At 57.7% G+C, this 26,528-nt stretch overlaps 1 protein-coding gene across 1 annotated transcript in view; it reads left to right on the forward strand.

Moving 5' to 3' along the window:
- The first annotated feature begins 3,835 nt into the window (after positions 1 to 3,835).
- The window catches only part of LOC134154494 (adenylate cyclase type 10-like), a 28,477-nt gene continuing 5,784 nt past the window's right edge, over positions 3,836 to 26,528 (forward strand). The window contains exons 1-32 of the mRNA XM_062601166.1: positions 3,836 to 3,989; positions 4,508 to 4,612; positions 5,010 to 5,048; positions 5,578 to 5,721; positions 6,224 to 6,429; positions 6,879 to 6,975; positions 7,308 to 7,396; positions 7,911 to 8,102; positions 8,346 to 8,467; positions 8,716 to 8,792; positions 9,112 to 9,301; positions 10,104 to 10,156; positions 10,615 to 10,768; positions 11,549 to 11,741; positions 12,177 to 12,263; positions 12,692 to 12,975; positions 13,577 to 13,713; positions 15,438 to 15,563; positions 16,524 to 16,778; positions 17,495 to 17,839; positions 18,324 to 18,375; positions 19,366 to 19,588; positions 20,000 to 20,107; positions 20,477 to 20,655; positions 21,199 to 21,355; positions 21,840 to 22,044; positions 22,123 to 22,219; positions 22,449 to 22,564; positions 23,472 to 23,589; positions 24,520 to 24,715; positions 25,224 to 25,412; positions 25,947 to 26,050. Coding sequence (XP_062457150.1) covers positions 3,836 to 3,989; positions 4,508 to 4,612; positions 5,010 to 5,048; positions 5,578 to 5,721; positions 6,224 to 6,429; positions 6,879 to 6,975; positions 7,308 to 7,396; positions 7,911 to 8,102; positions 8,346 to 8,467; positions 8,716 to 8,792; positions 9,112 to 9,301; positions 10,104 to 10,156; positions 10,615 to 10,768; positions 11,549 to 11,741; positions 12,177 to 12,263; positions 12,692 to 12,975; positions 13,577 to 13,713; positions 15,438 to 15,563; positions 16,524 to 16,778; positions 17,495 to 17,839; positions 18,324 to 18,375; positions 19,366 to 19,588; positions 20,000 to 20,107; positions 20,477 to 20,655; positions 21,199 to 21,355; positions 21,840 to 22,044; positions 22,123 to 22,219; positions 22,449 to 22,564; positions 23,472 to 23,589; positions 24,520 to 24,715; positions 25,224 to 25,412; positions 25,947 to 26,050 — 4,793 coding nt within the window. The remainder of the gene's footprint in view (positions 3,990 to 4,507; positions 4,613 to 5,009; positions 5,049 to 5,577; positions 5,722 to 6,223; positions 6,430 to 6,878; positions 6,976 to 7,307; positions 7,397 to 7,910; positions 8,103 to 8,345; positions 8,468 to 8,715; positions 8,793 to 9,111; positions 9,302 to 10,103; positions 10,157 to 10,614; positions 10,769 to 11,548; positions 11,742 to 12,176; positions 12,264 to 12,691; positions 12,976 to 13,576; positions 13,714 to 15,437; positions 15,564 to 16,523; positions 16,779 to 17,494; positions 17,840 to 18,323; positions 18,376 to 19,365; positions 19,589 to 19,999; positions 20,108 to 20,476; positions 20,656 to 21,198; positions 21,356 to 21,839; positions 22,045 to 22,122; positions 22,220 to 22,448; positions 22,565 to 23,471; positions 23,590 to 24,519; positions 24,716 to 25,223; positions 25,413 to 25,946; positions 26,051 to 26,528) is intronic.

Below are 26,528 nucleotides of genomic sequence, written 5' to 3' on the forward strand. Positions count from 1 at the left end.
CTCAGCCTTCCGTTGAATATATTGGGGTTTTTTAATCTCTCTTTCTCTTTTACTTCATTTGCTATTGTTTTCTCTCAAGCTCTCTCTACTTTCACTTTTTACATTTTCAACTTTTTGGCATTCTTCTACTGTTTTCTGCTATTTGTGCATTCTCTGTGGGGTTTTTTAGTAGCTTTTATTTTGTGGGAGACATTGTGCTGAAGTTTTTTTATTTTTTTAATGGGATTTTTGGCATTTATTTTGCAGGTGATTTTGTAGTATTTTTGTGTTTTCCACTGCTTTGGGGGTTTCATCCCAATTTCCATCATTTTCCCTGTTTTCTCCCTCTTTATGCATTTTTCCATTGCTTTTGCCTCGTCTTCCAATATTTTCCACCCTTTTTCACTGTTCCTCACCGCTTCCTGCCATTTTCCACAAATTGCTGAACTCACGGAGGTTACGGCTGAAGTACATAAAGATGGAAATCCTACCTCAACTTGGGACTGGGAATCTTGCACGATTCATGGAGAGAATACGGTCTTCTCTGGTTGGCGTCGTTCATTCAGGATTGAGAACCGTTGTAAACGCCCGTTTCCCCTCTTCTGCTCTCATCTGGTGCAAGTCCTGTTTGTGGAGACCTGGGCGGCAAGACTCCTACTTGCCTCCGTTTCCTGCAGCTCCCTTGGGCTGTTTTCTGCTGCAGCTGGTGAGGTGTGGTGGTACCACCGGTGGTCTCCTTGGGTGAACATCTCCCTGGTCCTTTGCATTTGGAGAGGATGGTCATTGCCGGCAGCTGGTGGCACGGAGAGCCCTGGGGTAGGGCAGGAGCTCTGCGGTCCCCGGCTCATCCTTTGGGATCAACACCACGGAGCAGCACCTCCTTCAGCCCAAGGATCTCAACGTCCCATCAAATGTCTTGGAAATGTGTGTCTTCTCTTTCCTTTCTTCTCCCTCCTTTTTTTTTTTTGGGGGGGGGGTGGAACCGACTCACGTTGCCTCCAAGCTTCTAGCAGCAGCCATGCCCACCAAGGGCTGCCAAGATGAAACCGCACTCAACACACTCACGGTCGCTGAGAGGAGGTCTCCGCTGATCTGCTCGTCTTCATCCCACTGCTTACATGCAAAAAAATCCCCTCGTTTAACAGCAATTTTAAATCCGATATGAAAACACTACAATGCAGCAAAGATTTGAGGAAGTTTCCATGACTCACAGTCCTTAGGATTTTGGAAAAGCACTGGTCTTACATGAGGAAAAATGTTTTATTCCCTTTTTTTTTTGTTCCCACCTGCTTCGAGCTTTCCACCAAAGACAAACACGCGTCGCAGAACGAGCTTTCCCCCACGCTTAAAAAGCAGCCTCTCGCCTAGAGATCAATGTCGCATTTTAGCATTTCGCTAAATCCCCTCTAGATTAAATTAAACCGTGCTCTCCAAAGGGGAAGCGGCTGCCGAGCCCTGCCGTCAGTGACCGAGAGGACGTTTCCCGGATGTGTTGGAAGGATAAAAATGATCCGTTCTCTTTTTGATCATTGGAAGGCACCAGTGAGGAGCAGCAAAAGTCAAGATTTCTATGTGTTTTTTTTTAAGTTTTGTTACTGGTGATAAGGTGCCTCTTGGCTGGGAGCACAAGAAGGACCCAGAGCAGCTTCTTGTTCCACGGTTTAAGCAATAGAAACTTGTGGCCGATTCAATATTTTATTTGACATGATCAACCAGATCCAGCCACGAGTCTCAGTTCTACCACGGCCCCTTGAGGGACCCAGGCGTCCAGGTGCCCCTTCTCACCCCCCGCTCTCCCCCACACAGAGGGGACCCAGGCGTCCAGGGCTCCCATGCTGAACCCCCCCCAACCCCACTCCCCCGGGTGAGCGAGGGGCCCAGGCGTCCAAGGGGCCCAGGAGTCCAGGCAATGCAAGAAGTCCAGGACAACCCAGTTCTCCAAGGGACTCAGGCGTCCGGGAGGGTCCCAGGCATCCGGGCATGCCGCCCCGCCCCTCCCCTGCACTCGTACAGAGGACCCAGGTGTCTGTGGCCAGCACCGCCACACCCTTCCCCCCTCCCCACACCTCCTCGGATGCTGGGCCCCCCGCGAGGCTTCCAATAATTACTTTATTTTAACATCTTTAATTACAGACAGTAAAATGGGGGCCAGGCCAGGGGGGCAGCTCCCGAGCCAGCGCCCCCTAGATGGTCCCTCCTGCCCCTCCCCCCATTGGTGGGTCACCCCTGCCCCCTCAGTGCCCCCCCAGCAGGTGGGGAGGGAATAAATATAATCCAGTGTATTAAAAGCCATCGGGGGAGGGGAGACACCCGGGGCGGGGGAGGGTGTCACCCCCGGGGGGTGTTGTGACCTCGAGGGGGTGGTGTCATCTCGGGTGGGGGGTCACATCATGCCCAGCTGCAGCAGGGTTTTGGTGTACATCATGGGTTGATGTTGGGGTGAGGCTGTGGGGGAGAGCGGCATTGGCGCAGAGCGGGGGTAAATACCGCCCCCCCCAGCAAACAACCATCCCTGGGGCAAATAAACACCCAGATCTCCCTGTCCTAGGGGAAGGGGGAGAAATAGGCTGCTGCCCCACACCTCGAGTGCTGCAGGTTTGGGGGGGCCTTCTGGAGGGTTGGGGGGCTACAAAGGGGGTTTTACGGACACCCATGGGGGTGGTTGGGACCCCGGGTTAGGGGGGAGTTGGGAGATCCTGGGGGGGCTCCAGCGGTTTGGAGGGGGGCTCCTGGGAGGGTTTTGTTGTTCCAAAATCAGGGTTCTGTTACCCGGTGTGCAAGCAACCAACAGACACACAGGGTCGAGATATTTGTTTATTTCATTTCTGCGCAGAGATTGGGGCTAGGTGGTAAATCCACAAAGCTAGCACACCTTCTCCCCCTCTCATTCTTCATTTATACACACTTTCCAGGGAGTATTTTATACAAATCTTTCTATTGGTTACAATTTCATTACCTCAGGTAACCGCTCTGCGCTTGCGCTTTCACATTCTGGCCTTAGGCATGCAATCTCTGCAGGAGCTGGCCCCTAGAGCCCAGGGGCTCCCAGCTCGTGCCCTCTGCACGCACAGGGAGCTGGGATTCTTGAGTTTATTTACAAAAGAGAAACCAGGAAAAACAGATCAGAAAACAAGCCAGTCGGAGCCGCCAGCTGTAATTTGCCTGGCTAGAGGCCAGCACCCTGCTGTGCATGCCGTGTTCAGCCTCTGCGGGACTGCGCCCTGTGGGCAAGGGCACCGCCTGCGAGGGTGTCAGCCTCAGCCCCGGCTCACCTTCCCGTAGGGAGCAGTGAGCCTTGGGCTGCCTGTGAGCTGGGGTGCCCAGCGTGAGGGGGTGTCCCTGCGGCGTGGAAGCTTTACACAGCTCTCTCCCGCAGAGCAGGGGGCTGGAGCTGCCTCCTGCCGCGTCCTTCAGCTTTTTCTCCCCCTCTCTGACATGCCCGTCCGCTGTGCTGCTGGTGCAGCCCTGTCCATCTCCTCCTGGCCTCCTCCAGGAGCCCTGTGGCTGGAGGTTTGCTCTGTCCCCCACCCCCTGGAAAAGACCCACTTGCTCTTTACAACAGAACAACCTAGGACGTGCCCCGCTGCGTGCTGCAGTTGCTAGGGCAGCGATGACGTGCAGAAGCTGTCCCTGATAGCTGGCTCACTTGTCTGATGACAGCACAGAGGCAATCGGTGACGTGTGGCCGATGTCACTGCCGGCTGATTGTGACCTGCCCCTTGGTGGCAGGGGGCCAGCAGCCCCTCCCAAGGCCCCGGGTTATTGCGCAACCCTGCGTGGTGCTGTGCTAGCCTGCTCCCGGGTGGGCACGGTCGTCTTCTCCTGAGGTACCCTGTGTACCCCAAGGGTGCTGACGATGTCTTGTGCCTGGGTGAGAAGGTCCAAGCACTGCTCAGAACTCGGGGAAGTAGCTGCTTACGTCCCCGACCTCATTTTGTCTGAGGACTTGAGGCACGAAGCCCGTTGCGTTCAGAATTTTCATGGAGTACTGCTCTTTGCGGACGTCTCAGGTGGGTCCAAGGCTTGTGAAGGGCGGGGGTTGAGAAGAAGTCAGAGACACGAGGCATTGGGGCTTTCTGGGCCTTTGGGAGCCCCGGTGCCACCTCTGGTGGAGAATGCATCAGAGGAGGCCTCTTTGCTGCTGCCATCTTCCACTTTGGGGGAAGTAGAGCTCAGAGGTGGCTGACGTCAGGAGGAACAAGGGGCTCCAAAAGAGGGGAGGCCTGGAAGAGGCCGGGAGTCGGCTAGTTGGGCTCAGCAGAGGTACCCAGTGCTAGGCACTCCTCCACGGGCTGCAAGAGCGCGTGGGCCAGGGGCCCCTGCTCCAGGCTGTGTGGTGTGGGAGAAGGCACGCTGCCGGGAGCAGTGGCCAATGCGAGAGTGGTGGTTTCTCTTGGGTGGTCCAGGCTTGTTGTCACAAGCCAGGTCAGGGCACGATGTATGCACACGCTCTCTGAGGTGGGAGCGTGAAGCTGGCGGCCATGTAGGCACCTGCTGATTCCTCTGTGCCTGTTTGTGCCTCTTTGAGGTTTCACTGCTCTGACAGAGAAGTTTAGCCAGAGCGTCAGCCTCGAGCGGGGTGCGGACGAGCTAACGCAAACGCTCAATGACTACATGGGCGACATTGTGGAGGGTAAGTGCCGTTCTGCAGGACTGTCTGGGACGGTGCCATGAGGCTGCTCTTTGGGAGAACAGAGAGGTGCGCTAGGCAGCCTCCTTGCGCGTGCTGGGGGTTTCTGTGGGCGCTGAGGGCCACCGAGAGCAGCTGGGCTCTTGTGCTGGGGGACACTGGTACTGAGAAACGGGTGTGTTATCTTCAGTAGCTCCTTTGGGCAGTGCCCAGTACCGTAGGCACCAGTGCTGTGGTGCCTGTGAGCAGTGTAGAGGCGGGGCTGGAGCTGTGCTTTCCTGAATGGTGCCCCACCAGGCACCACTGCCCTTGTGCTGCTCAGGCAGTAGAGTGGCTGCTTCTGTGGCTTGCTTGAAGAAGGTGCAGAGGCGACTCTTCTCTTGCTTTCTTTCGCCTGCAGAGCTGCTGGGCTTTGGAGGAGACATCTTGAAGTTTGCAGGTACGTATTTCTAAGTGAAACTTCTCTCTGTCTGCTGCCACTACAGAGGCGTGCTAGGGGAGAGGACAGAGTGAGCTGTGAGCTGGCAAAGCCCAGAGGGGAGGCTCTGTTGGCACGCAGGTGCTCCTGGGGAGCTGCCATCGCGGGCCCCAAGCGGGAAACTGCAGTGGGACAGGGCTGGTGTGGAGGTGTTGGGGAGGCAGCCTGGGAGCTTGGGGGTTGAGGCAGCATGGTAGGAAGGAGGGGATGAGAGAGGCCTCTCATCTTTGCCCTGAGTGGGACCGGCTGCGGGGGTGCCCGTGTTCCTGTAGCCACACTGTGCACCTTCATCCTCTGTGGCTGCTGTTGTAGCTGGCCTGGGGGAGGGGAAGGCATCCCTGTGCCCAGAGAGGTGTAGTTGAGGAGGAGGCCTTCCGACGAGTGCATCTTCCTCAGCACGCCTGCCGGTTCCTGCTGTCCGTGCAGGGGGTGCAGCTCAGGGAGCGTCAGGTCTCACGAGAGCCTTCCCCCATTCCCCTGCTTTCTGCAGGAGATGCTGTACTGGTGCTGTGGAGAGTGAGGGAAACACAGCTGAGAGACACCATCAGCCTGGTGCTGCAGTGCTGCCGGCAAATCCAGGAGAAGTACAGCGTCCGTGACACAGACGTGGGCCTGAAGCTCCGACTGAAGATAGGTATGGGGTGTGCTGGACTAGCCGTGCCGTGTGTGGCTCCATGGCCCTGTGCAGGGCCACAGGGTGCTTTTCCACCTGGGGGAGAGGTGGTGATCCCTCGTGGGGCCAGTGGAAACCTTCTGCCTGGAAGGCTGTTGTGTGCTCTCAGGCAGCCGCTTACAAGCTGCCTGCACGCACCCTGAGCAGATGGCCAGCAAAGGTGCTGGTGTGCTGGGCCTCTGGGGTGCTGTGGCTGTGAAGATATGTCAGTGTCAGCTTCATGTGCCTATTTCTTGGCACCCGTTTCAGGCCCCTCTGTTGGCAGGCCCCACTTTGTACCCCCTCCCCATCGACACTCCAGCTGGACTCCGTAATGAAGGACGGGTGCCTCCAGCTGAAGCAGCTGAGAGGAGGAGCCTGTCTCCAGGGTTGAGCTTGAAACGGAGCCTGTGGAGAGTTGCCGCCGCGGGAGGCTGTGGAGGTGCAAGTGCTCTGCGCCTCAGTTGTGCTTGTCTCTCCCCAGGGATCTCTGCAGGGCACATGTCGCTGCTGACTGTGGGAGACCGCAAGGAGCAGCACTTCCTGATCCTTGGCAAGGCCGTGGGTGAAGTCTGGCAGGCACAAAACCTTGCAAGTGCAAGTGATATTATCCTGTCAGCCAGCTGCTGGGAGCTCTGTAACCAGAGCCAGGTGAAGAGCAAGAGAGTGAAAGGCCAAGGAGCTGTGAAGGTGGGTGAGATGGCCTCTAGAGCTGTTTGGGGCACCTGGAGCTGGGGGTGAGGGAGGAAGGTGTGCGAAGGCTGAGGAGATGGGCGTTGTGGGAGTTGTAGCTGTAAAGCAGAGGTGGAGAGCTGTAGCTGTTGCCCTTCCAGCCGAGGGCTAGCTGTGGATTGTGCTTGCTGGGTTTGCGGTGGCGTCAGGAGGGAGTGTCAGGGTTTGGTCCTGCTGGGGTCGTGGCGGTGTTCTGTAGACGTTGGGGTGCGTGGCTGATGGCTGCACAGCTCGTGTGCTGCTGATGCCAGCGTTTGTCCCAGTGCAAATCCAGCAAGGTGGCTTTGCTACACGGAGATCTCCTCCTCTTCTCTGGGAAGCGAGGGCGGGATGGAGGGAGGGTAGGAAGCGTGCCCTGGGACTCCTGGGGAGGCCGATGGCAGTGCTTCTGCTGCGTGTGCCTCCAGGTTACAGGCGTGCAGCGGATGTCTGTGTCGGAGCGCGAAGACCTTTTCTCCAAGTTCACACGAGCCCAGCTGAACTGCCGTTCTCCGGAAATGCCAGGTGAGTGCCCCGGCTTTGCCTTGTGCTGTGCCTGCCCAGAAAGATGGGGACTGGCTTGCGGAGGGGCCGCTGGGGCCTGGCCTCTGCCCTCTCCCCCTTGCAGTTAGTTAGTGGTTGTGCTTGGGGCGCAGCTGCGCTGCAGCAGAGGCACTGGCTGCTTCCTGCTGCTTCCAGGGGACTGCTGTGGCTGAGCACCTGCAAGAGGAACACACGGGCAAAGGGCGGAGGATCTTGCTCCCCGAGTTGCAGTGCCAGCCCCTGCTTTGCGAGGCCCCCGTAGCCAGGCTCGTAGCGCCCTGCTGCCAGTGACCGCGTGTGTTTTCCTTGCATAGGTGTCCTGAGGCCTGTTGTTACCTTGGCCCCTCATCGTGCTCAGGGGAAGGTGCTGAGGAAGTACATCCCAGCCAGTGTCCTGCGCAAGGTATGGCCACGAGTGCTGGGAGGTGCCTTTTGGGGGAGAGGGAGGGGAGAAGGAGATGTGTGTTGCAGAGCGGCAGTTCTCCAGACAGCAGGTAAGGCAAAGAAAATGCCCCCGTATGCAAAAACCTGGGAAAGGAGTGCTGCAGGGGCCAGAAACCTGCCGATTGTGTGCTCCTGCAGAGAGCGCCGGGGGTGAGGGCGGGGTGGATTGCCCTCTGCATTTTCCACTGGTGTTGTTCTGGCCATGGCCCCGGGGTAAGAGAGGGTTGCCTCCGGAGCGGTGACAGCGTTGCTGAGGGTGGCCCCTTGTGTCCATCCATGCCCAGTGCCTTCTTGCACCGTTGCGTGTCTGCCTCGCGCAGGCTGACGCCTGCTTTGCGCTGCGAGGAGGCTTTCTCCATTCCTCTGAGAGCGCCCGCTGCTGCCGCTCTGTGCGCTCTGCCTTGGTATCTGCTGCAGGCAGGAAGTGCCCAGGGCGAGCTGGCTGGTGGAGGTGGCCCGCTGCTGTCTTCCAGATTGACGACAGACAGCCCCTGGCGTGCCTATCCGAGCTGCGGCCGGTCACCTGCCTCTTTGTGAAGCTGCAGTTTGCGGCCAAGGTCAACCTAACGCAAATCTGCAAGGCTATCCAGGACAGCAGCATGCTGATTTCGGAGATCCTCCGTCCTCACAAGGGCGAAATCAACAAAATCTCCATGTTTGATAAGGTGAGCGTGGAGGAGCAGTGCCCCCGCGCATGAGGGCGAGGGTGGTGGTGGAGAGGAGGGAAGCGGCTCTGTCTCTCGCACGGTGGGGAGAGGGGAAGCAGCTCTGCCTCAGCGTTGGGAGCGGTACCCTGTGTCCTGGGGCTGCCCTGAAGCTCTGCTGCCGTCGGCGGAGGCTGGAGTCTCAGGGCGGGAAGGGTTTGGTGCAGGCGTTGCGGCAAGGTGTGCTGCGTCTGTCCTCGGCAGGGCTGCACGCTGCTGTGTGTGTTTGGCCTCCCTGGAGGAAAGCTGCCCTGCGAGAGCGTTTGCGCCTTGGAAAGCGCGATTAAAATCTCCACCGCCTGCTCCGGGAGGCTGGGGAAAATCGAGTGAGTGGGGAGGCGTGCTGCCTGGGACGGCCTGGGGCGGGGGGTGTGGAGGGGTGCCAGAGCGCCTGGCTGCTCTGCACGTGCAGCCCGCTCAAGCTGGCGTGTCCGCTGCCGGGCTCTGCCGGTCCCCGAGGCCTGCGCTGCCGGGGCAGACGGCAGAGCGCGGGGACGTGGGGAAGGGGCGGCGGTGGGCAGGCAGGACTGCGCACGGGCACTGCTGAGTCCCTGCTGCTCTGCCTGCGCCTCAGGGCAGTGTCCGTGGGGGTCACCAGCGGGACGGCGTTCTGCGGAGTCGTCGGCCACCGCGTCAGGCACGAGTACACAGGTACGAGGTGTCCGTCTGCGGAGCGGGTGCCCGGGCCGCGTCTCTGACAGGAAGAGGCAGAGTGTCGGGGAAGAAGCTGTGGGCCCTGGGCACCGGGCCAGGACGAGGGCTTGGCCTGCGGCAGCGCGTCGGGACCGGCGGAGGCGGAGCGGGTCCCGCCGTACGACGGGGGACGGGCTGTGAGCCTCCTTGTTGCTCTCGCTCGTGCTCAGCAGGGTTTTGTGCTGGCCTGTGCTGCAGGGGATGCAGCCGGCAGCCTGGAAGGGTGGTGCGGGTTGCTCTCCTGAGTACGTCAGCGCGTGCTCTCTCTCTGTGGCAGTCATGGGCCAGAAGGTGAACCTGGCTGCCCGGCTGATGGAGCACTACCCGGGGCTGGTGTCCTGCGATGCGGCGACCTACGCAGCGTCCCGGCTGCCCCGGTCTTACTTCAAGGAGCTGCCGAAGGCCCAGATGAAGGGGGTTGGCGATCCTGGCACTGTCTATCAGTACCTGGGGATGTCGCAGAAGCTGTGAGTGTGCTCTTTGAGCAGGCTGCCTGGGGGCGTGGAGGCACCCAGGGTGCAGCTTTGGGCAAAAAGAGGAGCTGTGCAGAAAGAGGCCAAGCTGCTGCCCTCCCCAGGCCTCCCACCACTGTGGCTGGGAAGAGGGAAAGCCATAGCACGGCCGTGCTTTTTGCCTGTTCACCTTGGTGGCTGTTGCTGTTGGGAAAGTAGGAGTGATGGCGTAGGGGTGGAGAGGGCTCTCGGGAGTCCGTAGGCCCAGAGGGGCCTGTCAGCCCCTGCCCAGAGGGCCTGCAACTCTGCTTTCTGCCCTGTGCTTGCTTGCTGGCACACAAGTGGCAATGCAGTGGCAATTGTGACCCACCCAGGGGGTATTATCTTGGCAGCTTCTGAGCAGGAAGCTCTTGGAAAGCACTTTGCTCCATGCTGGTCCCCTGGGAAAGTGTGGGTGGCCGGGCCTGTCTTCCTGCTTGCTTGCTGGTGAAACTGGAGCTGTTCCTCTGGGCCAGGCTTGTAGGTTCTCTTTGGATGATGTTTTGGCCTCTGTTGCTTGCACGTTGATAGCGTGTGCTGTGCCAGTGTGGTCAGAAGCCCTTGGGCTTCCATGTGCTGGCAGTTTTTGCTGTGCTTGTTTGGTGTTTGCACTCTCTCCTGAATGAGCGTGAACTTTGGTGGTGGGAGCGTGGGCAGGCTGCCATTATGCTCAAAAGAAGAGCGGGTAGGCAAGAGTGTGTCCTCAGCTGCACGCATGACTCTCTGTCCTCCAGCTTCTGCCTCCTTCACTGACTTTTGTTTTTCTCTCCCCCGCTAGCACATTTGGCCTGGATCTTATGGAGGAGAGGTCAGAGTACGGCCCCTTGCTCGGTAGGTGAATGCCTTGCTCTTGTGTATACCCATTTCTTGCCCTTGGTAGCTGCTAGTACCAGCCTGGGAATGGAGATGCTTTTGCAAGGGATGGTGTTGCCTGCAGTGCCCATCAGGTTTGGGCTCATAGCTCGTTCGTAAGGTTGGAGATGGGCCAGCAGTGGAGGTGGGAATCAGAGTGAGACGCCTAGTGCTTCCTGCCTTCCTGCACCGTTTGCGTGTCAGGAGCTTTCAAGAACGCAGTTGCTCCCAGGCTCCAGCAGGAAGGTGGGGCTGTGAGTACCCTAAGGCAGGCCTAGCTGCAGAATTGTAGCTCTTAGGGTGGGAAGGAGCCCTGGGTGCGGGCAGGCTCGCAGGTGCGGTGGAGGGAAGGTGCAGTGTCAGCAAGAGGGAAGGCTGCCCAAGGTTGTTGGCTTTTGAGCTTGCTACAGCAGCTTGCTTTTTGTCTGCCTTCACAGGTCGCGAGGAGGAGATTGCCCTCTTTGAAAGTGCCTTGAAAGCCTACGGGACTTGTCGCGAAAGGAGCATCCTAGCGTTTGAGGGTGTGCTTGGCTCTGGAAAGAGCCATTTACTCACTGAGCTGGCATCTTTAGGCCAGGCTGCTGGCCACAGGTGAGTGTTTTGGAGTGCTACCTGTGGGACACTTCCCTTGCCCATCCACTGATGTTCGTGGCATCCTCGAGCCCCTCTGCTAGTGCTGCTGGCCGTTGGCCTGCAGCATCCCTGAAAAGCCTCCTGGAGCCGCTGGTATGGAGCAGCTGCACGCTCTCCTACTACGTCTTGCGGGAGCTGGAAATGGCTTGTGGAGCCAGGGCTGTTGCTCTTGCAAACTTAGGCCAGGCTGCAAGGGCTGGCAAGAGCCCAAGCTGCGTGCTTTTCATGCAGCTGGAGAGTAAAGAGAAGGAAAATGCTGGGGGAGGCGGGAGTGGTGTGGTGGAGCTGCCAGAGAAAGGCTGCTTGCCCTTGGGCTTTTATCCCCAAAGGCCACTGCGGCAGCCATGGCTTCCTGTAGTATAGGAGGCAGATGGCAAAGCTGTGGCATTCAAACACAAAGGCCCAACTTGCTCAGTCCTTGCTTCTTCAGCTGGCAAGTTGCTGTGCAGTGGGAGGTGCTGAGAGCTGTGGAGACACCGGGTGTGGTGGTGGCTCTGCCAGGGGCTTGGCAGCAATTGCCCCTCTGTGGCTTTTCCCTGTAAGAAGCGGGGAAAAGCTTGGCCCTCTGTGAAGCACTTGGAGGTGTGCGGAAGAAGAGTCCGTCTGGGGCTGTATGTCCAGAGCTCCCTTGCAGACAGCCCTGGATGATGTGTCTCTTCTCTGACAGTTTTGCCTTGGAAGTCTGCAGCTCTTTGCGTTGCTCTCTGAATCTCGGTCCCTTTTGCTTTTGCGTGGCAGGGTAGTGGCCGTGGAACTGACAGAGCTAAACCTGAAGCAGGTCTACTCTGCCCTCCGTATGGTGCTGGCCATGGCCCTGGGCCTGCAGGCATGTCAATCGTGCAGTGCCAGACAGCTTGTGCTGCAGGCAAAGCTCCAAGGGCTGATGGCAGAGAGCAGCTACTGCCTCCTCAACGACGTCTTCCTCGTTAAGGTGAGAGCTAGGCCCTCTCTGGCCCTGGCAAAGGGCTGCTTGTGAGCTTTTGTAGTTTGGAGGCTCTGGTGGGGAGTCGCTTGGCTCCCTGGAGGGAAGAGCAGGGGCATATAGCGCAGGCTTCTGTTCCTGAGCGCGGTGGGCAAAAGGCACTGAAGAGCAGCTTGGAGATGGGGCTGATGACCTTGTGTTGAGCTGAGTGCTGTGTGAGTGGTCTGCTGCCTCCCGGGGCTGCCATCACAAGCGAACAAGCAGAGGGCTTCTGTTCTCAGCTCCCGGGGGTATCTGCACTGCGTTGTCTCCTTGCAGCTGTGTTGGGGAGAGGGCTGATGGTGAGGCCAGGAGAGGCATTTTGCTGGGTTGGTGTTGTGTGGTGGGTAGGTGTGCTGCAAGCCCTGGAAGGCTGTTTCTCTATGACTGTGCTTTTCTGGGCAGTTTCCCCTCTCGACGGCAGTTTCCCAGATGAGTGGCACTCAAAGGCAAATGGAGCTGGAGTTGGTTTTGAAGAAAGTGCTCCAGAAGGTGAGCTCTCCTCTCCCTCGTGGGTCAGAAGAAGACACCAATGCCACAGGCGGAGGCTTCAGGAGGAGAGTGGTGGGAGCTGGCGGGAGGACGATGTACCTGAGTCCTTACCCTTCAGAGCCCAAGCACCCCTGCCCATACCCCCGATACCTTTCCTCCCATAAAGTTGGTGGGCACGTGCTCGGGAGGAGCAACAAGGTTCTTCTGTCCTACTTTGCACAAGAGGCCTTAAAGTCTCAGAGAAAGTGCAAGTCAGTAAGATTCTGCATGCCTAAGTAGCTGGGGAGAGGAAAGAGGCTTCAGAGCGTTCTCTCCGTCTCTCTCTCTCCCTCTCTGTCTGGAGAGGGAGAGAAAGAGGCCAAAGTTGCTGCTATGGAAGCTACTTGAGAACCCATCAGAATCCCCCCAGAGCAAGCTGTTTGTTTCAGACTGTTGAAGAAGATGGCGTTGTATTTGTCATCGACAACGCCCACTGCATCGACTCTCCCTCCTGGAGTCTGATGTGGAGCGTGCTCAGGGATGTCTCGATCTTCATGGTGATGAGCTTCACTGCCAGTCACTGCAGAATACAGAGGCTTTGCCAAGCTGCCGTAGACATCCTGAAGTTGCCGAAAACCAGCTGTGTTCGTCTGGGAGAGCTGAAGCCTTCCGCTGTAGTGCAGAAAGCCTGCCAGGAGCTTGGAGTTGTCAGCCTGCCCCAGGATCTAGAGACGTAAGTCACAGGCAGGGCCTGTGAGCTCTTGCTGAGGGCTTGAAGCTGTGCAGAGAGCCAAAGGGAGTGAAGCCCTAGAAAAGGCAGTGCAGAGCTTCTAGGAGGGCCAGTGCCTCTAGCCAGTGGGACATCCTGGCAGTTGTGAGCTGCAAGTGGGCAGCTGCCTAGGCACAGAGCACAGGAGGTGTCCAGCCTTCTGTGTTGCACTGGAAGGCAGGAAGGAAGTGGTCCTGCATGCTGGCATGTCTCAGGGGTGGCAAAGGCATTAGTCTGCGTGGTGAGGCTTTGAGGGGTGATTCACGGGGGCAAAGGTTCTCACTGGTGCCGGAGAGCATCGAGGCTGTTGGGCACACGAAAGACAAGGCTTGCTTGGGGCTCTATCTGCACTGCTTTTCCCGAGGATTCCAGCAAAGGCTGTATCTTCCGGGTGACTCAGGCACCAAAGCCCGTGGGAGTCGTGGCCCTTTCAGAAGTGAGGTGGAGCTGTGGTGAAGACGTTGGTTTCTGTGCTCTGCCTGAGTGGCTCAGCACCCACCTGAAACGTGTGCGTGTGCGCCTGCCTTTGCCTGTGTCAGTGAGTGCTGGATGTGCTCCTTTGCAGGTTGCTGACGCAAAGAAGCTACGGCATCCCCTATTACTGTGAGGAACTGCTGCACTACCTTCTTGGCCACGACATGCTCTTGTTCCACCCACTGGGGAAGGATGAGAAACGAGAGGACAAGTGGGAGAGCCTCTTCAGTAAGCACCTTTGTGGCCGACTGCCTAGTTGCTGTGGTGCATTTTCCCCAGCGCATTCTTGCCCGAGGCTTCCCCTGTGAACTTGGCACTGTCAGCTCTTGCAGCCATACAGAGCATGGTGTGGATCAGGTGTGGGTTTGTACAGGCCTTGCTGCTGGGACAGCCCAAGCCGAGGCAGGGGAGTTCTGGTGTCTTTGAGAGGACAAGTAAGGGTGCCATGGCAGCCAATTTCAAAGGAGGAGCAGAGCTGCTGCCTGCACTCAGATGAGTGCTGGTCTTGTCGTGAACTCATAGGAACACAGGTGCTTCTTCTGGGCCAGTGTGGTGAGTCCTGTGGCTGGAATGTTCCTTGTGCACAGCCACAGGGCTGGATTGAGTCCATCAGTGACACATGGTGCCAGGTGCTGTAAGGCCTGCTAGGGGTGAATGCTGAAGGGTTGAGGTTGGAGGGAGCTGAGGGATGTTGGGTGGGAGGCATTTAGAGGACCAGACAGAGGGCCTGAAGAGTTGAGTGTGTTAGCGAAAACACTTGAGGGCAAGGGAAGGCAAATGGATGCCTGGAGTCCACAATGCCTGGTCTGCTGCTTCAAGGAGAGCTCCTGCTGGGGTCAGGCTCTTCTCTATATGGGTATATGGCATTGGTGCACTTTATGTTCCTGCCGGACACCGTGTTTGTTGGTTAGAAGAAACTTCTTCATCAGCAGGTGGTCTGAGGACTGTGGCTTTTGTGAGCCCCTGCCGTCCTTCTCCTCTGCCTGATAGGCCAAAGCGTAGTTTGAAGCCTGCCTGAAGGGGTGGGAAAGAGCAATTTCTGTCCCTGAGCACAGCTGCTTACGAAGCTCAGTGTGCAGGGCGAGGGCAGGCAGGCGCAGAGCAGCCTGACCGCAGGCTGGCTTTGGGCATGCTCTGGCTAAAGAGAGCGAGAGATTAAACACAATACCCCGGTTAGGCACAAAGCGGGGCATGCTGCTTCTGCCTGTAGCATGCCCCACGCGGGTGGATTTTCATGGGGACGTTGGAGGTGCTGCTGTCTGACCTGTGGAAAATCCCTTCTCTGGCCCTTTGAGTCGCTGCCCAAATTCTTGGGATGCCCTGGAGAACTCTGCTCTCTAGCCGATGTAGGCGTGTTATTTAAGAGGCATTGGAATGTGCATGTATTTCCCTGGGCAAAAGGCAAAGAAGGTCACTTGCAAAGAAGTGTGACATCAAACCCAGCAGAGGCGAGGCACAGGCCTTGGGAACTTGAATGCCCCCAAATGTGTGAAAGCCCCCAAAGGTGCTACTAAGTGAAGGCGGCAGTGGTAACACGACCTAGGGATGAATGCCAACCAGCTTGCCATGGCTCTGGCAGCAGCCCTGAGTGACCCCCGATTTTGCATTTGCACTGGCAAGGTGCCTGCCTCTGGGATGACGGCAACACTGCTGCCTTCTGCCTTGAGGCGTTGCCTCCCCAGTCAGGAGGTCTGGAGCCTTTGATTTGGGAGTGTTTGGGGAAACTGCCTGGCAACTGCTAATGTTAGGGAAGGGCTATGAAACAAAGGTATGCAAGGGAAGTGCTTTGCTCGTCTTAGCGAACATGTTTGGTGCAGGCCAAGTGCATCAGCCCACCTGAGGCAGGCCTTGTTCCCGCTGAGGTGGATTTTGGAGTGTTTGCAAGCAGGAAGTCATGACATGAATTGTCTCCCTTTGCTAATCGCTTTCCCCTGCTCCCTTGTGCCGCTCAGCTTCTGTGATGGAGGCTTCAACCACTGCAGCAGCACGGAGCTCCAGCGCGGGGAAGGACCGCAGGGTGTGCACCATGAGGCCGGATGTGACCCTGCAGAACACTGTACTTCCCCCTACGTTGAAAGGTGAGGGGCTGAGCCGCGCTGCGGCACCTGGCAGCAGTGCTGCGTGCCTATGCCAGGGCCTGAGCTGGAGAGTGTGGACCTCGGTGTGCTGCAGAGTTGAGCCTCTCCCCTCTGGGACTAAGCTGGGCAGGTTGCTTTGGTGCCATGGGATTGTCCGCAGAGAAACATGCATGTTGTCTGCTCTGAGTGGGATGGGGTGGTCAGGGGGCGGAGAAAGGAAGGTATTGGGAGCAGACTGTTCTCAGCAAGAGAAAATGCATTTCCAGGGGATATTTGTCATGGCTCCGATTGAGCTTTGAACTAGGCTTTGCACCTCATTGTTCTGTTTGTAATTTCTTCTGCTTGTGGGGGCCTCAAGGCACTGAAGCCCAACAAATCTGTCTTGCGAATCTCTCTGCCTGTTGTTTTCTGGGCTGGCCCAGAAATCGCCCCATTTCTAGGGGGTGCTGGATGGGAAGCTGTGAATGAGCATGGCTGCCCTCGAGCCGAGCCCTGGCTGAATGCGGGTGGCAGAAATGTCCCCCATGCCCAAGTGTCCTTCTTGAAGGAGCTGCTTTGTCCAAGAAGGGGAAAGTCTTGTGTGACCAAGGGAAATGCGGGGTTGTTGGGAGCTCTGAGCTGGCCTCAGCGGTGCAGGAAAAGCTCTCTGTCTGTGTGCCCTGTGGACATAAATAGAGCGCAGAGCTGGCAAGCTGCATCCCCGGACATATGCATGTGCTGGATGCTGCCCTGCTCATCCGTGGTGGGGGAGCGTTCGTCTGAGCATCTCTGCTTTCCCGCATCCTTGCTTCCTGGGGGTCAAGCAGGAGCAGAGGCATCTTGAAGACACGTGCCCTGGGTTGCAGTTGTCCAAGGGGCTGGGTCCCTAGGGAAGAATCTACCCTCTCGAGTGTTGCAGCTAATGCAGGCTGTGATGGTGGGGAGTGGGCAAGGGAGAGACATGTGGCTTGCTTTTGGCAGGGATTGCGCTGGCTCAGCTGGACAGCATGAAGCCCTCGGAGCAGATGGTTCTGAAGTGTGCAGCCATCCTAGGGCCGCTGTTCAGCACGGAGCTGCTGTTCCACATCCTTCCCGGGTGGAGCAGGGCCAAGCTGAACAAGGCGCTGAATGCCCTGGTGAGATGCAACATCCTCAAGTGGCTGAATGCTGCCAAGGGGACAGAAGAGAGCAGTGTTCCCACCGAGGGGTCAGGCACCTCTCTGGAGGAGGAGAGCGGTAAGAGGTGGTAAGGGGAGCCTGGGAGCACTGCAGGCTGCTGCTGCCGCTGTCTGTGTCCCCGGTGGGGCTCCCCAGAGAATGCTCCCTGCCCGGAGGAGGTGTGTAATGCTCGTGGCACCCCGGGGAGTTAGGGATGGGTTGTTAAAAGCTCTGACGAGTCCATTTCCGAGGAGCCTGTGCTTTGTGCTTTGTGCTGGAGGGCAATATTGCAGTGAGGTGCTGCGAGTCCCTCTGCTGCCCTGCCTGCAAGCGCGGCTCATAGCCCACGTAGGAGAGGGAGTACGAAAGCCCAGACCTGCTGACCCCGCCTCCCGCTGTGTGCAGATGAGGGATTTAGTGTGCATTGATCTTTATTGTCCCCTAGCGCCGGGGGAGCGTAGGAGGCTGGGAGTGTCTTGCAGAGTGGGCAGAAAGAGCTGGCTGTGTCTTGCTTCTGCTGCTGGCAGCATCCCCAGCTGCCGCCTGAGCGCAGCTGCACAGCCTGTTAACAGGGAGAGCAGCCCAGCAGCCTGTTGCGCTGGCCGTGCTAGTGTGAGGAAGGCAAGGTGGGCCCTTCTGCTGTCTGGCCCGGAGGCTCTGAGTGCAGGAGCGCTGGTTTCCTGCCAAGGGCCTACGCCAAGGCCTGTCTTTCATGGTGCAGCTATGGCATGCGTGAGCTCTGGCCCCAGCTCTGGCCCCAGCTCTGGCTGATGGGAAGCCCCGTTGCCTTTCAGATGCCCAGAAGTCATCCGTGGAGGAGAGCAAGCAGAGGGCGAGGCTGGAGTCTGGCATGCTGGCCTTTTGCGCCCCGCTGCTGCAGGAGGCTGCGTACGAGCTGTGGCCGAAGGGACAGAGGGTGGCCCTGCACCACAAGTGTGCGGCCTTCCTGGAGAGGCACGCGCACAAGTGCCAGTGCTGCGGGGGAGGCGACTTCGTTGCCTTCCACCGCTTGGCCCTCGGCAGCACGCAGGAGGCCGAGAGCGGAGAAGAGCATGGCAGCGACTGCTCCTGGCGCAACTGGGAGGCCTCCCTGGCGACCAGCGAGGAGATGAAGTCGGACGAGCTCCCCGCCTCTACGGGTATGCTGTGTGCCCTGCTCTGGAGCCTGGGACCTGCCCACTCCTACTGCACACTTGTTTCACGCAAGCGTGGGGATGCTTCCAGTGCAAGGCGGATACTGTTGTAGGACTAGCTCATTTCTCCACTGTGCACAGCTCCACAATGAGAGCGATGATGTGTCCACAGCGTAGCACCTTTCTCCCCTTGCGTGTCCACCTGCATTTTCCCAGAATTACGGGAGGGCAGCCCATCTCCTGGCAGAGGTGCACGCATGGCTCAGCAGGCTGAGGTGTATTAACTGGTGTGTCTAGTACACTTGGTGAAGCTGGGTTAAGTCTGGAGTCGAGCCCCACATGGAAGGCAGATGTCAGGGAAGGAGCTGGAGAGGGAGCTGCCGCCAGTGCCTTTGGCTCCGCTCTTCCTCCCTTGGTGCTACAGAATGGCAAGAAGCAGCTCTACGGCACGTGCAGTGAGGAGGTGTTTAATGCCATGCTTTCTTTGCAGATGCTTCAAGTGGTGTACCGAAAGAGAAGAGCTTCTTGGAGGAGATTTTTCGGTGAGGAGCCAAGGTTTTGAAGATGATTTTTGGGGGCAGTGGGGTGAGGGTGTGCAGAGGAGATAAGCGGAGTTGCCAGCTTGAACTGCCCGTTGTGAGTCTAGCATTGGCAAGAGCAGGCCTGTGAGAGGCAGCTGGGTTGAGATGGCCATGGGGATGCGTATCTTTGGGAAAACCAGTGGGATCCCAGTGCTGATGGTGATTTGGAGTGGAGCAGCCCTGGCTTTCTAGCTGTTAGAGAGCAGTGTTGCAAGCTGTGCAGGGGCAAAGCAGCCCCTGGAGGCAGGGTGGCTTGTGGAAGGGGACAGAAATGCCAGCTGGTCTCCCTGCCTGCCTAAAAGAGCAGTGTTCCTCCAGAGCCGGGGCAGCAAAGGCACCAACAGGATCGCTGCTCCTGCTGCTTTGTTACAGCTATGGCCAACGGAATGGCTTGCCATTGCTGAAAAGGGGAGCTGTTGCTTCTCGTGCCGGTTCTGCCCTGCCTGAGTCCACTGTGCCTGTGCTCTGGGGCCCCAGGGCTCCTCAGAGTGCCCAGCATTTACTGGTCAATGTGCCCACAGTGTCAGGGAACAAATCTTGCCAAAGTGTGCTGTGTGAGTGAGTTGTCCTGGCTTTGCTTGCCGTGCGGGGAGAGCCAAAGGTCTTGAGGGAGGAGAGAAGGCGAGAGCGGAAGGGAGGAAGGAGCATGGGGGAAGTCATAGCAATGATGGGGGGCTGCAGCCCGCTCCGGAGTCAGTGGTGTCAGTTGTAAGCTGTGAGGGCCCAGGGAACTCTGGGTGCAGGTCACTGTTGTGTGGGGTAGAAAGAAGGACTGAGCGAGCTCCCTCAGCACGCCTGGGAAGGCTGTGCAACCCACAGCTCCCGTGCGGTGCCTTCGTGCGTGTGGCCTCGTGCTGTGCTAGAACGTGTCTTTAACGTAGGCTGAAGGAGCGGTGTTGGTGACGCTGGTGTGTGCTTTGGTGTCTTCTTTCTCCGTGATCTTGTCTCCAGAGCGGCAAAGCAGTTTCTGGCTAAGACCGAATGGATGCCCAAGGTGCCCAGCAAGACCCAGTGGACGCAGGGTGTGGAGTGTTCCTGCAGCTGCAAGGCCATTGTGGACTTGGTGCTTGTGCCCTTGGCTCAGCACTACATGGCAGTGGGCAATGACGCCAGAGCCTTTTATTATCTACTGGAGGGTGCGGCTGCCTACTTGCACGTCTCCGACAACTACCTGGTGAGTTGCCGTGCTTGCCAGAGCCCACTGCCCGTGGAGTCCTCTCAAGTGCCTTGCCCTGAGCAAGCACATTTCCCCACTGCAATAGGGCCTGCCTGGGGGCTTGCCTTTGTGGGACTTGGGGATGAATTGGTGGGAGGGAGACCCAGCGTTTGCCTCCTGTTTGCCTCTCCTGTGGCAAGAGAGACAGGGCCGTGAAGCAGCCCCTTGGTGCAAGGTGCACCTCCCAGGAGGTGGTGCAAAGGAGTGTTTGTGCGCGTGGTGTGAGAGGCAGCGTGACTATGCTTGGGTGGGCATCACCAGGGGTGGGTGCAGGCCTCCTCAGCAAGATGCTGGAGGCACCTGGGAGTGCTGGGGCTGGGGACAGGCTTGGCAGCGATGCTCAGCTGCTCTCTGTGTGCTTGTTCAAAGGCCTTCCGGAACCTGAAGAAAGCAGAAGTGCTGAGGACCTTGGTGGCTAAGAAGGGAAACGCGCTTGCTTGCTTTGAAGAAGCCACTTTGCTGAGCCTCAAAGGAGAGGTAAGGTGACAGGGTGGTTTTGGTGGGCTCCCCCGGTGGGTGGAGTTGAATGCTTTCCTGTGGGGTAGGGTGGGGTGGGACAGGCTCTCTCTGGCCCACCTCACTACAACTGCTCTCAGCCTGCTTTCCTGGGGCCCCTTTGCCCCCTGGCCCAAACCAGCTGAGGTCCTGGCCTTGATTCCACCAGAGACATGCAATTGGTTATGTGCTGAATCGGAGCCCTTTGGGAGCCTTCCCAGTATCCTTGTTCTTAGCGTTCCCAGTAGCTGGGAGGCTCAGGATTCCCAGCTGTGCCTGGGGCTGCTTGACGGACTGGGGGTGAGCTTTTGTGCCAAACGGGACTGCCTTGAAAGCCCTTTTGCTGTGCAGGTCTGCTACCATATGGGACAAACGGAGCTGGCGAAGACAATGATCAGGAAGGCATTGAGCCTTCTGAAGAGGAAATTCCCCACGACCTCCACTGGCGCCGCCTTGCAGCTTGTGCTGGAAAAGTCAGAGCATGCCTCTCACAAGAAGAACAGAGAATCCTCCGTTCCTCAGGAGGCAGGGTAAGAAGCAGAAGGGAAAGCAAAGGCTCCTCTAGGCAGAGGGAAAGCTGCTGAGGGAGCAGGAGGCTAATGGGTGGAACAGCTGTGGGTTGTATTGGGCAGCTACTGGGGTGTTGGCATGGGAGACGGTGTTGGTGAGAGCAGGTGGTGTTAGTGGGGAGCAGAGTGTGGAGAGGGGAAGGGAGTGTGCTGGCAGGAGCAGGAGGTGGGCCTGTCGGCGTAAGCGGAGATGAGCTGTGAGAGGGAGGAAGCTCAGAGGCTGTAGCCAGGCGCAGGCCTCCCGTGCAAGGCCCCTTTTCCTCCCGGTGGCCAGCTTTGCTTGGCCTGCCTAGGCTGTAGTGCCAAGACACCATCTTTTGCAGTCACGTTTCCTGGGTGGTACTCCTTGGTTCTGCCGCTTGTATCGCTGCGGCCGTGCCTGCGTCAGCTGCCCTTCTGCAAGGAGGTGCAGCCGTCTCCTCCATCCCCCTGCTTCCCCCATCCCGTGGGACTTGGCACAGTGCGCCTAGTGGCTGTGGCCCAGCAGTTTCCCTTGTGTGGCAGGAGGCAGAGGCTCCCCTGGCTGTTCCGGCAAAGCCACTGCCTGTCCTTACTGCGGCAGCTCTTCAGCCTGGAGAGCGCCTCCGGCAGTCGGAGGCTCTCCCGCCTGGCAGCACTCATGAAGGTGAACACGGCCGAGGAGTCCGAGGATGCCAGTCACGTGAGTGCCTTCTCTCTGCAGCAGCAGACCCATCCCTGACACGGCTCCTTTTCCCTGGCCTGGCAAGAGTACCAGCAGGGCCTGCCCCCGGCAAGAAGAGCCCAAAGATGGACGTGTGCCTGCCCTTTTCTGGATGAACTTCCAGAGGGTGTGGGTTGCTGCTGCTTTTGGTAGTCCCTCGCGTTGGATTTGTGTCCTAATTGTGAGCATGGAGGTGGTTCTGGCTTTAAGGCAGCACCACTGTGTGTATTCTGTAGTTTCCTCGTGGCTCTTGATAATGCTGGTGTGCAAGGCCGGGGGCCCCTGTCTTGGCACGGCTGCAGTTAGCAGTGGCAGTAGGAAGAAGAGTTGGTCGTATGGGTGCGCGCTGTGAGAGTGGAAGAGAAGAGAGAAGCTGGCAGCTGGGTTGTGGCCTGTCCCCTCCAGGCCAGGGAATTGCCCTAGAGAGACAGTCGTGTGCATTGTCGTGTTTGGACCCTTCTAGGTCCTCTTGTCCTACCTGGAATATGCGCTGTGCTGCCAGAACCTGGGCTGCCGGGAAGAGTGGCTGCAATACGGGCGGGCGGCCATGCAGCTTAGCGCTGAGGTGCAGCTCTTTGGAGGAGGGGTATTAAACATGGCCAGCTTTGCCCAGGCCCTGTCCCATCTGACCCTCAGCCTGGGAAATCTGCCTCTGTCCGTCGACGTAGGTAGGTACTGCCCCCGCCGCCTGCAAGAAGGCATCTCTGCCGAGAGAGCCGGTGCAAGTCTGCTTGTCCTCTTCCCAGGCTATCGTGCTGAGAGGCTCTGCATGGAGCTGCAGAAGCCTGACCTGGGCTACGTGGTTCTCAGGACCCTCTTCACGGCACTCTTTCTGCAGATGAGGTAATCCCGGTGCTGGAGAGAGTTGGGGTTGCGCAGTGTCAGGGGTCAGGGACCTTTGGGTGAGAACAAGCCTGCTGGAGGAAGTGGGACGGAGTTGGGAGGAAGAGCAAAGAAGGGAAAACGAGGGAGAGAGAGGTGCTGGGAAGGGGAGTGGGAAGTGTCTGGAGGTGCTGCCTGGGCTCCCAGCCCGTGGAGAGGCTCCCTGGAGGCTCGTTGTGTTCCTCCCCAGGTACCCGGAATGTGAGGTAGTGCTGCGCAGGCTAGAGAAACAGGTGTCTGGAGCAGATGAGATCGTTGGGCAGGCATGCTTCTTCTGCTGCTGCTTAGACCTCTTGCTTGATGCTGGTAAGTGCTCAGTGAGGAGGGCCCCCGAGAACCTGTTTGCTGGGCAGGCAAGGCTGCCCCCCTGGACCTGTGGGCCAGAGCTGGGGGCTTTGTGCAAGGTGTAAACAGGCAGAGCCCTCCCAGCACAAGCAGAAGTGCACCGTCAGTACAAGACTTCCAGAGACTAGAGTAGACAATACAAGAGTTCTGCCAGGTCTCCCTGTCCTCTGGAAACACGGAAACAGTTGTGCTGGCCAAAGCAGTTTTTCTCCTGGTGGAACAATGACCCCAGAGCCTCCAGCAATCCTTATATTTCCTCCACAGAGCTTTCTGCTGTGCGCGTTTCTCTCTTCGCCTGCATCCTCGTTATTTTTTTTCCCTTTTGCGTTTCTAACATGGGAGCCAAGAGTAATTTGACAGTGCTTTTAGTTATGCTCTTTCCTAGCTGTGTTTTGAGATTGCCCCTTCTGAAAGCTCTTCTCCGCCTCACTGTGCTCTGGCTCCCCAGGAAGCAGGGCTAGCAGTGCTGGCATGTGCCTGAGCAGGAGGCTCCTAAGAGCCTGTGCTCTGGGGTCGCTGTCCTTGCTGCTCAGTGGCAGCGTGCCTTTGTGCAGTGCTAGAAAGCTGCAGATTTCTCAAGGGCAAGACGTGGTGTCAGGGGAGTTGGGAGTTCTCTTGTTTCCTTCCTGATGCTCTCTGCCCTTGCGTTCAAGGGCAGTTCCGTGCACTTGAACAGCCCTGAGGAGCTAGGGTAGAAGTGCAGCCCTTGCCTGCTTCCTGTGAGGTTTGTTGCTCTGTGAGTGCTTTGCCTGCCAAGAACTTTGTTGCCTGTGCTGGAGCTTTCTGCTACTCTGAATGCCTGAGGCACAGTGAGGCCAGGGAGGGAGGTGCTGCTTCGCTGCTTCTCTGAGAGACATTTGTATTGCAGGGTGGCAGTATAAGTCCTTTGAAGAGTGCAGGAGGTTCGTGGAGCAGAACGAAGCCAACTGCCTTCTCCAGGCGCAGAGCAGCATCCTGCTTGGACTGTATTCGTCCCTGGCTCTTTGGTAAGTTGGAGACTTGCTTTGAGCGGGGAGAGGCCCAGGCAGTGGTTGTGGCCGGGAAAGGGGGAGCTCTGCGTTCATCACATGCCCCCATCCCATGTCCACCAAGGCAGCTGCTTCTGGAGCACGGTGGTGAAAGGGGCCAGGGGGCCACACAGGATGAGCAAGGTGGCAAGGAGCCCCAGGTTGTGCTGCTGTGGAGCCCTGCCAGGGAAGGATGCCTTGGCGGCATTCAGCCACAGCCTTCCTTTTCCCCTTGAATGTTGGGGGGGGGACTGGTGTGGCTCTCTCTCAGCGCAGGAAAGCGATGCAGGCTGAATGGTGCCTAAGTGCAAGAGCTTGGCTCGGGGAGGGCATGAGGGCCTGGAGCAATGCTGTGTTTGTGGGAGAAGACAGCCATTGTCCCAGTCTCCTGCCTAGCATGGCTTGTGTCTCCTCGGTGCCTGCAAGGGACTGGGTTCCAGTCCTTGCAGTTTCCCTGTGGTCTCGCTCATCACTGTGGGGGAGTGCTGAGTGCCGCTGGCTCACAGACACGCATGCGCACACGTTTATAAGCAGGTCAAGCAAACTGGAGGGAAGGGGAGCGGAGAGGACCCTGTCGGGAGGGACAGCAGTAGATTCCTTCTCAGCTGTGATGTAGCAGGGAGACGAGAACACCAAGTTCACGCGGGAGAGAAGGAATTGAGCTACTGCTGCCTGATTACAATGCAGTGCTCTCAGTGATGCTTATCAGGAGCAGCTACAACACGCTGCGGTTCAGCCCACCATCACTCCCCCAGTAGCTTCCTTGTCCTAGAGGATGCATTGCCTCTGGAAGCCAGGTTGGGGCTGGAGCCTATGGCCTAGGAGACCTTTTGATTACTTGCTCATCTCTACAAAATGTGCCTGAGTGTGTGTTTGTCTGTGTTTCCTGTTTTCCTCTGGACAATGTAGGTTTGCAAGGCTTGGGCAGTGGGACAACTTCCAGAAGCCCTTTGAAAAGGCCAAGAGGCTGCTGAAGAGCACTGGCGCCTGCCTTGTGGCCAGCCAAGCGTGCAGCCGGCTCCTGGAGTGCCATAGCCTGGTGCTGAAAAAGGACATGGAGCACGGCTCGTGGAGGGCCCGTGAGAGCTGCCGCAGGGCTCTAAGGGTGAGGGATGCGGAGGAAGGGGAGGGGCATGCTGCAAGGGCCCTCTGGGGAAAGCTGTGTTGCTAGCAGCAGTGGGTTGACCTGTGCAGGTAGAAGCAGCCACAACAGGATGGAGTCAGGGTAGTGCCAGAGGGTAGCGGCTTAGGGAGCAACATGGCTAAAGACTCCTGTAACAGAGGTGTCAGCAGGAGGGGGACGAGAAGGCAGTCAGGTGAAGGCAGTCTTCCTGGGCGCGTGAGAATTCCCGTGTGGGACTGCTTGGCCCAAACAGGAGAGGAGAAGAGCCTTGCTCAGCCATGAGCTAGTGAGCCCGGCTGAAATGCCTGCTCCATAGGAGGTGTTAGGGCTCAGGAGAGATCTGTGTGGTACCTCAGCCTTGCTAGCTGTGCACTCCTCCTTTCTTTGTGGCTGGTTTTCCTCTTTGGGGATTTGGCGCCCTTCTCTGTGCCAAGCCATCGCTGGGCTCTCTGACTTGTCCTGATGTACCTCTCTGTTGTTTTCTCGGCAGCTCGCCGAAGAGGTTTTCTCTCGGTGCTCCACAAGCCCCGTCTTCTACCCCAGAGTCTACCACCTGAAAGCCTACATTTTCCTGATGCTGGGGAATGAAGAGCAGAGCCTGCTGTGCCTCAACCAGGGCCTCCAAGCCTGTGAAGACCATGGCAACCTGCTGGAGAAGACTTGGCTGGAGATGAGCACTGTAAGTTGCTCACCTGTGCCTTTGAGTTGCTTCCTGGGCAGAAGTTGAGCCTGCTGTAGCAGAAGGTGGGCCGCACTGTACTGTGGCAGGCAGCCCCAGACAGAGCAACCCAAGAGCTTCAGGGGCATGTGCTCAAAGTCCTGTGAGAGCTGGTAGGTGCTCTTAGCCCTGCTCAAGAGGAAGATAGACAGCTGTGATCCCTCTCTGCCAAGCGGGGCTGGACTGGTACGTGAGGAAGCAGTATGCCCTGCAGCTGCTCCTTTGCAGCATCTCTGCTTGGCAGAGTGGTGGTGAAGTGGAATCTTTCCCTGCTCCTTAAGGCAGCTCTGGGAGGCCAGGGTCAACGTGTGCTGAATCTGAATTGGCCTTGCCTCTCCTGCTCACTGAGAGGTTTTGGCAGCATGGCTCATTGGCTGATGGGTGGAACAAGCTGCTGAGAGAGGCCTTAGTTGCCTTCCCAGGCAGAAGTCATGGCTCTGGAGGTCACGTGCTCTTCTCAGCTCTCACTGTGCCTTTTTTCCCCCCTTCCTTTAGGAGTGCTGGTTCACTGGAAAAGGCCCCCTGGGAGATTTGTGGCTGAAGACAGCCCCACATTTTCCCCACCTGAACCAAGCAAAGCCAGAGGTCTGTAGCTCCAGGTACCTGCTGAAGCTGCCAGCACTTCAAAGGGAGGATTCTTCTCCAGGAATTAAATTCTGACACTGCTAGTCCAGGCAATTCTTCCTTTCCTTCTTCCTTTAATATATTCAGCATCATTCTTCGGCCCCCTGCTTGTATTCTGCCTCGTTCTCTCCTTTCCCACAACAATGTTTGCACAGCCTGAGTCAAACTGAACCAACACCTACACAATTACTAAGGCCAATACTCAAAACAAAAACCAAAAAACAAAACAGTCTGAGCATTCTGAAGAGCTTAGCATTTAGGCTTCCATCAAGTGAGGAATATGATAAATAAGGCACAAAGCGCTCCAGAGAAGGTAAAGCTCTGGGGGGTTGGTTAATTCCTGTAGTTCTATAGTAGTTCCCAAGTAGTATCCGTTCTCCTGGGTAGAGGTAATGCATCGGGCCATTTCAGGCCCGTCTCTGCCCAGCTCTTTGCCAGTTTGGTTCTCCTGTT

The sequence above is a fragment of the Rhea pennata genome, unplaced genomic scaffold (genome assembly GCF_028389875.1).
Source record: "Rhea pennata isolate bPtePen1 unplaced genomic scaffold, bPtePen1.pri scaffold_32, whole genome shotgun sequence".
In the NCBI taxonomy this organism is placed as follows: domain Eukaryota; kingdom Metazoa; phylum Chordata; class Aves; order Rheiformes; family Rheidae; genus Rhea; species Rhea pennata.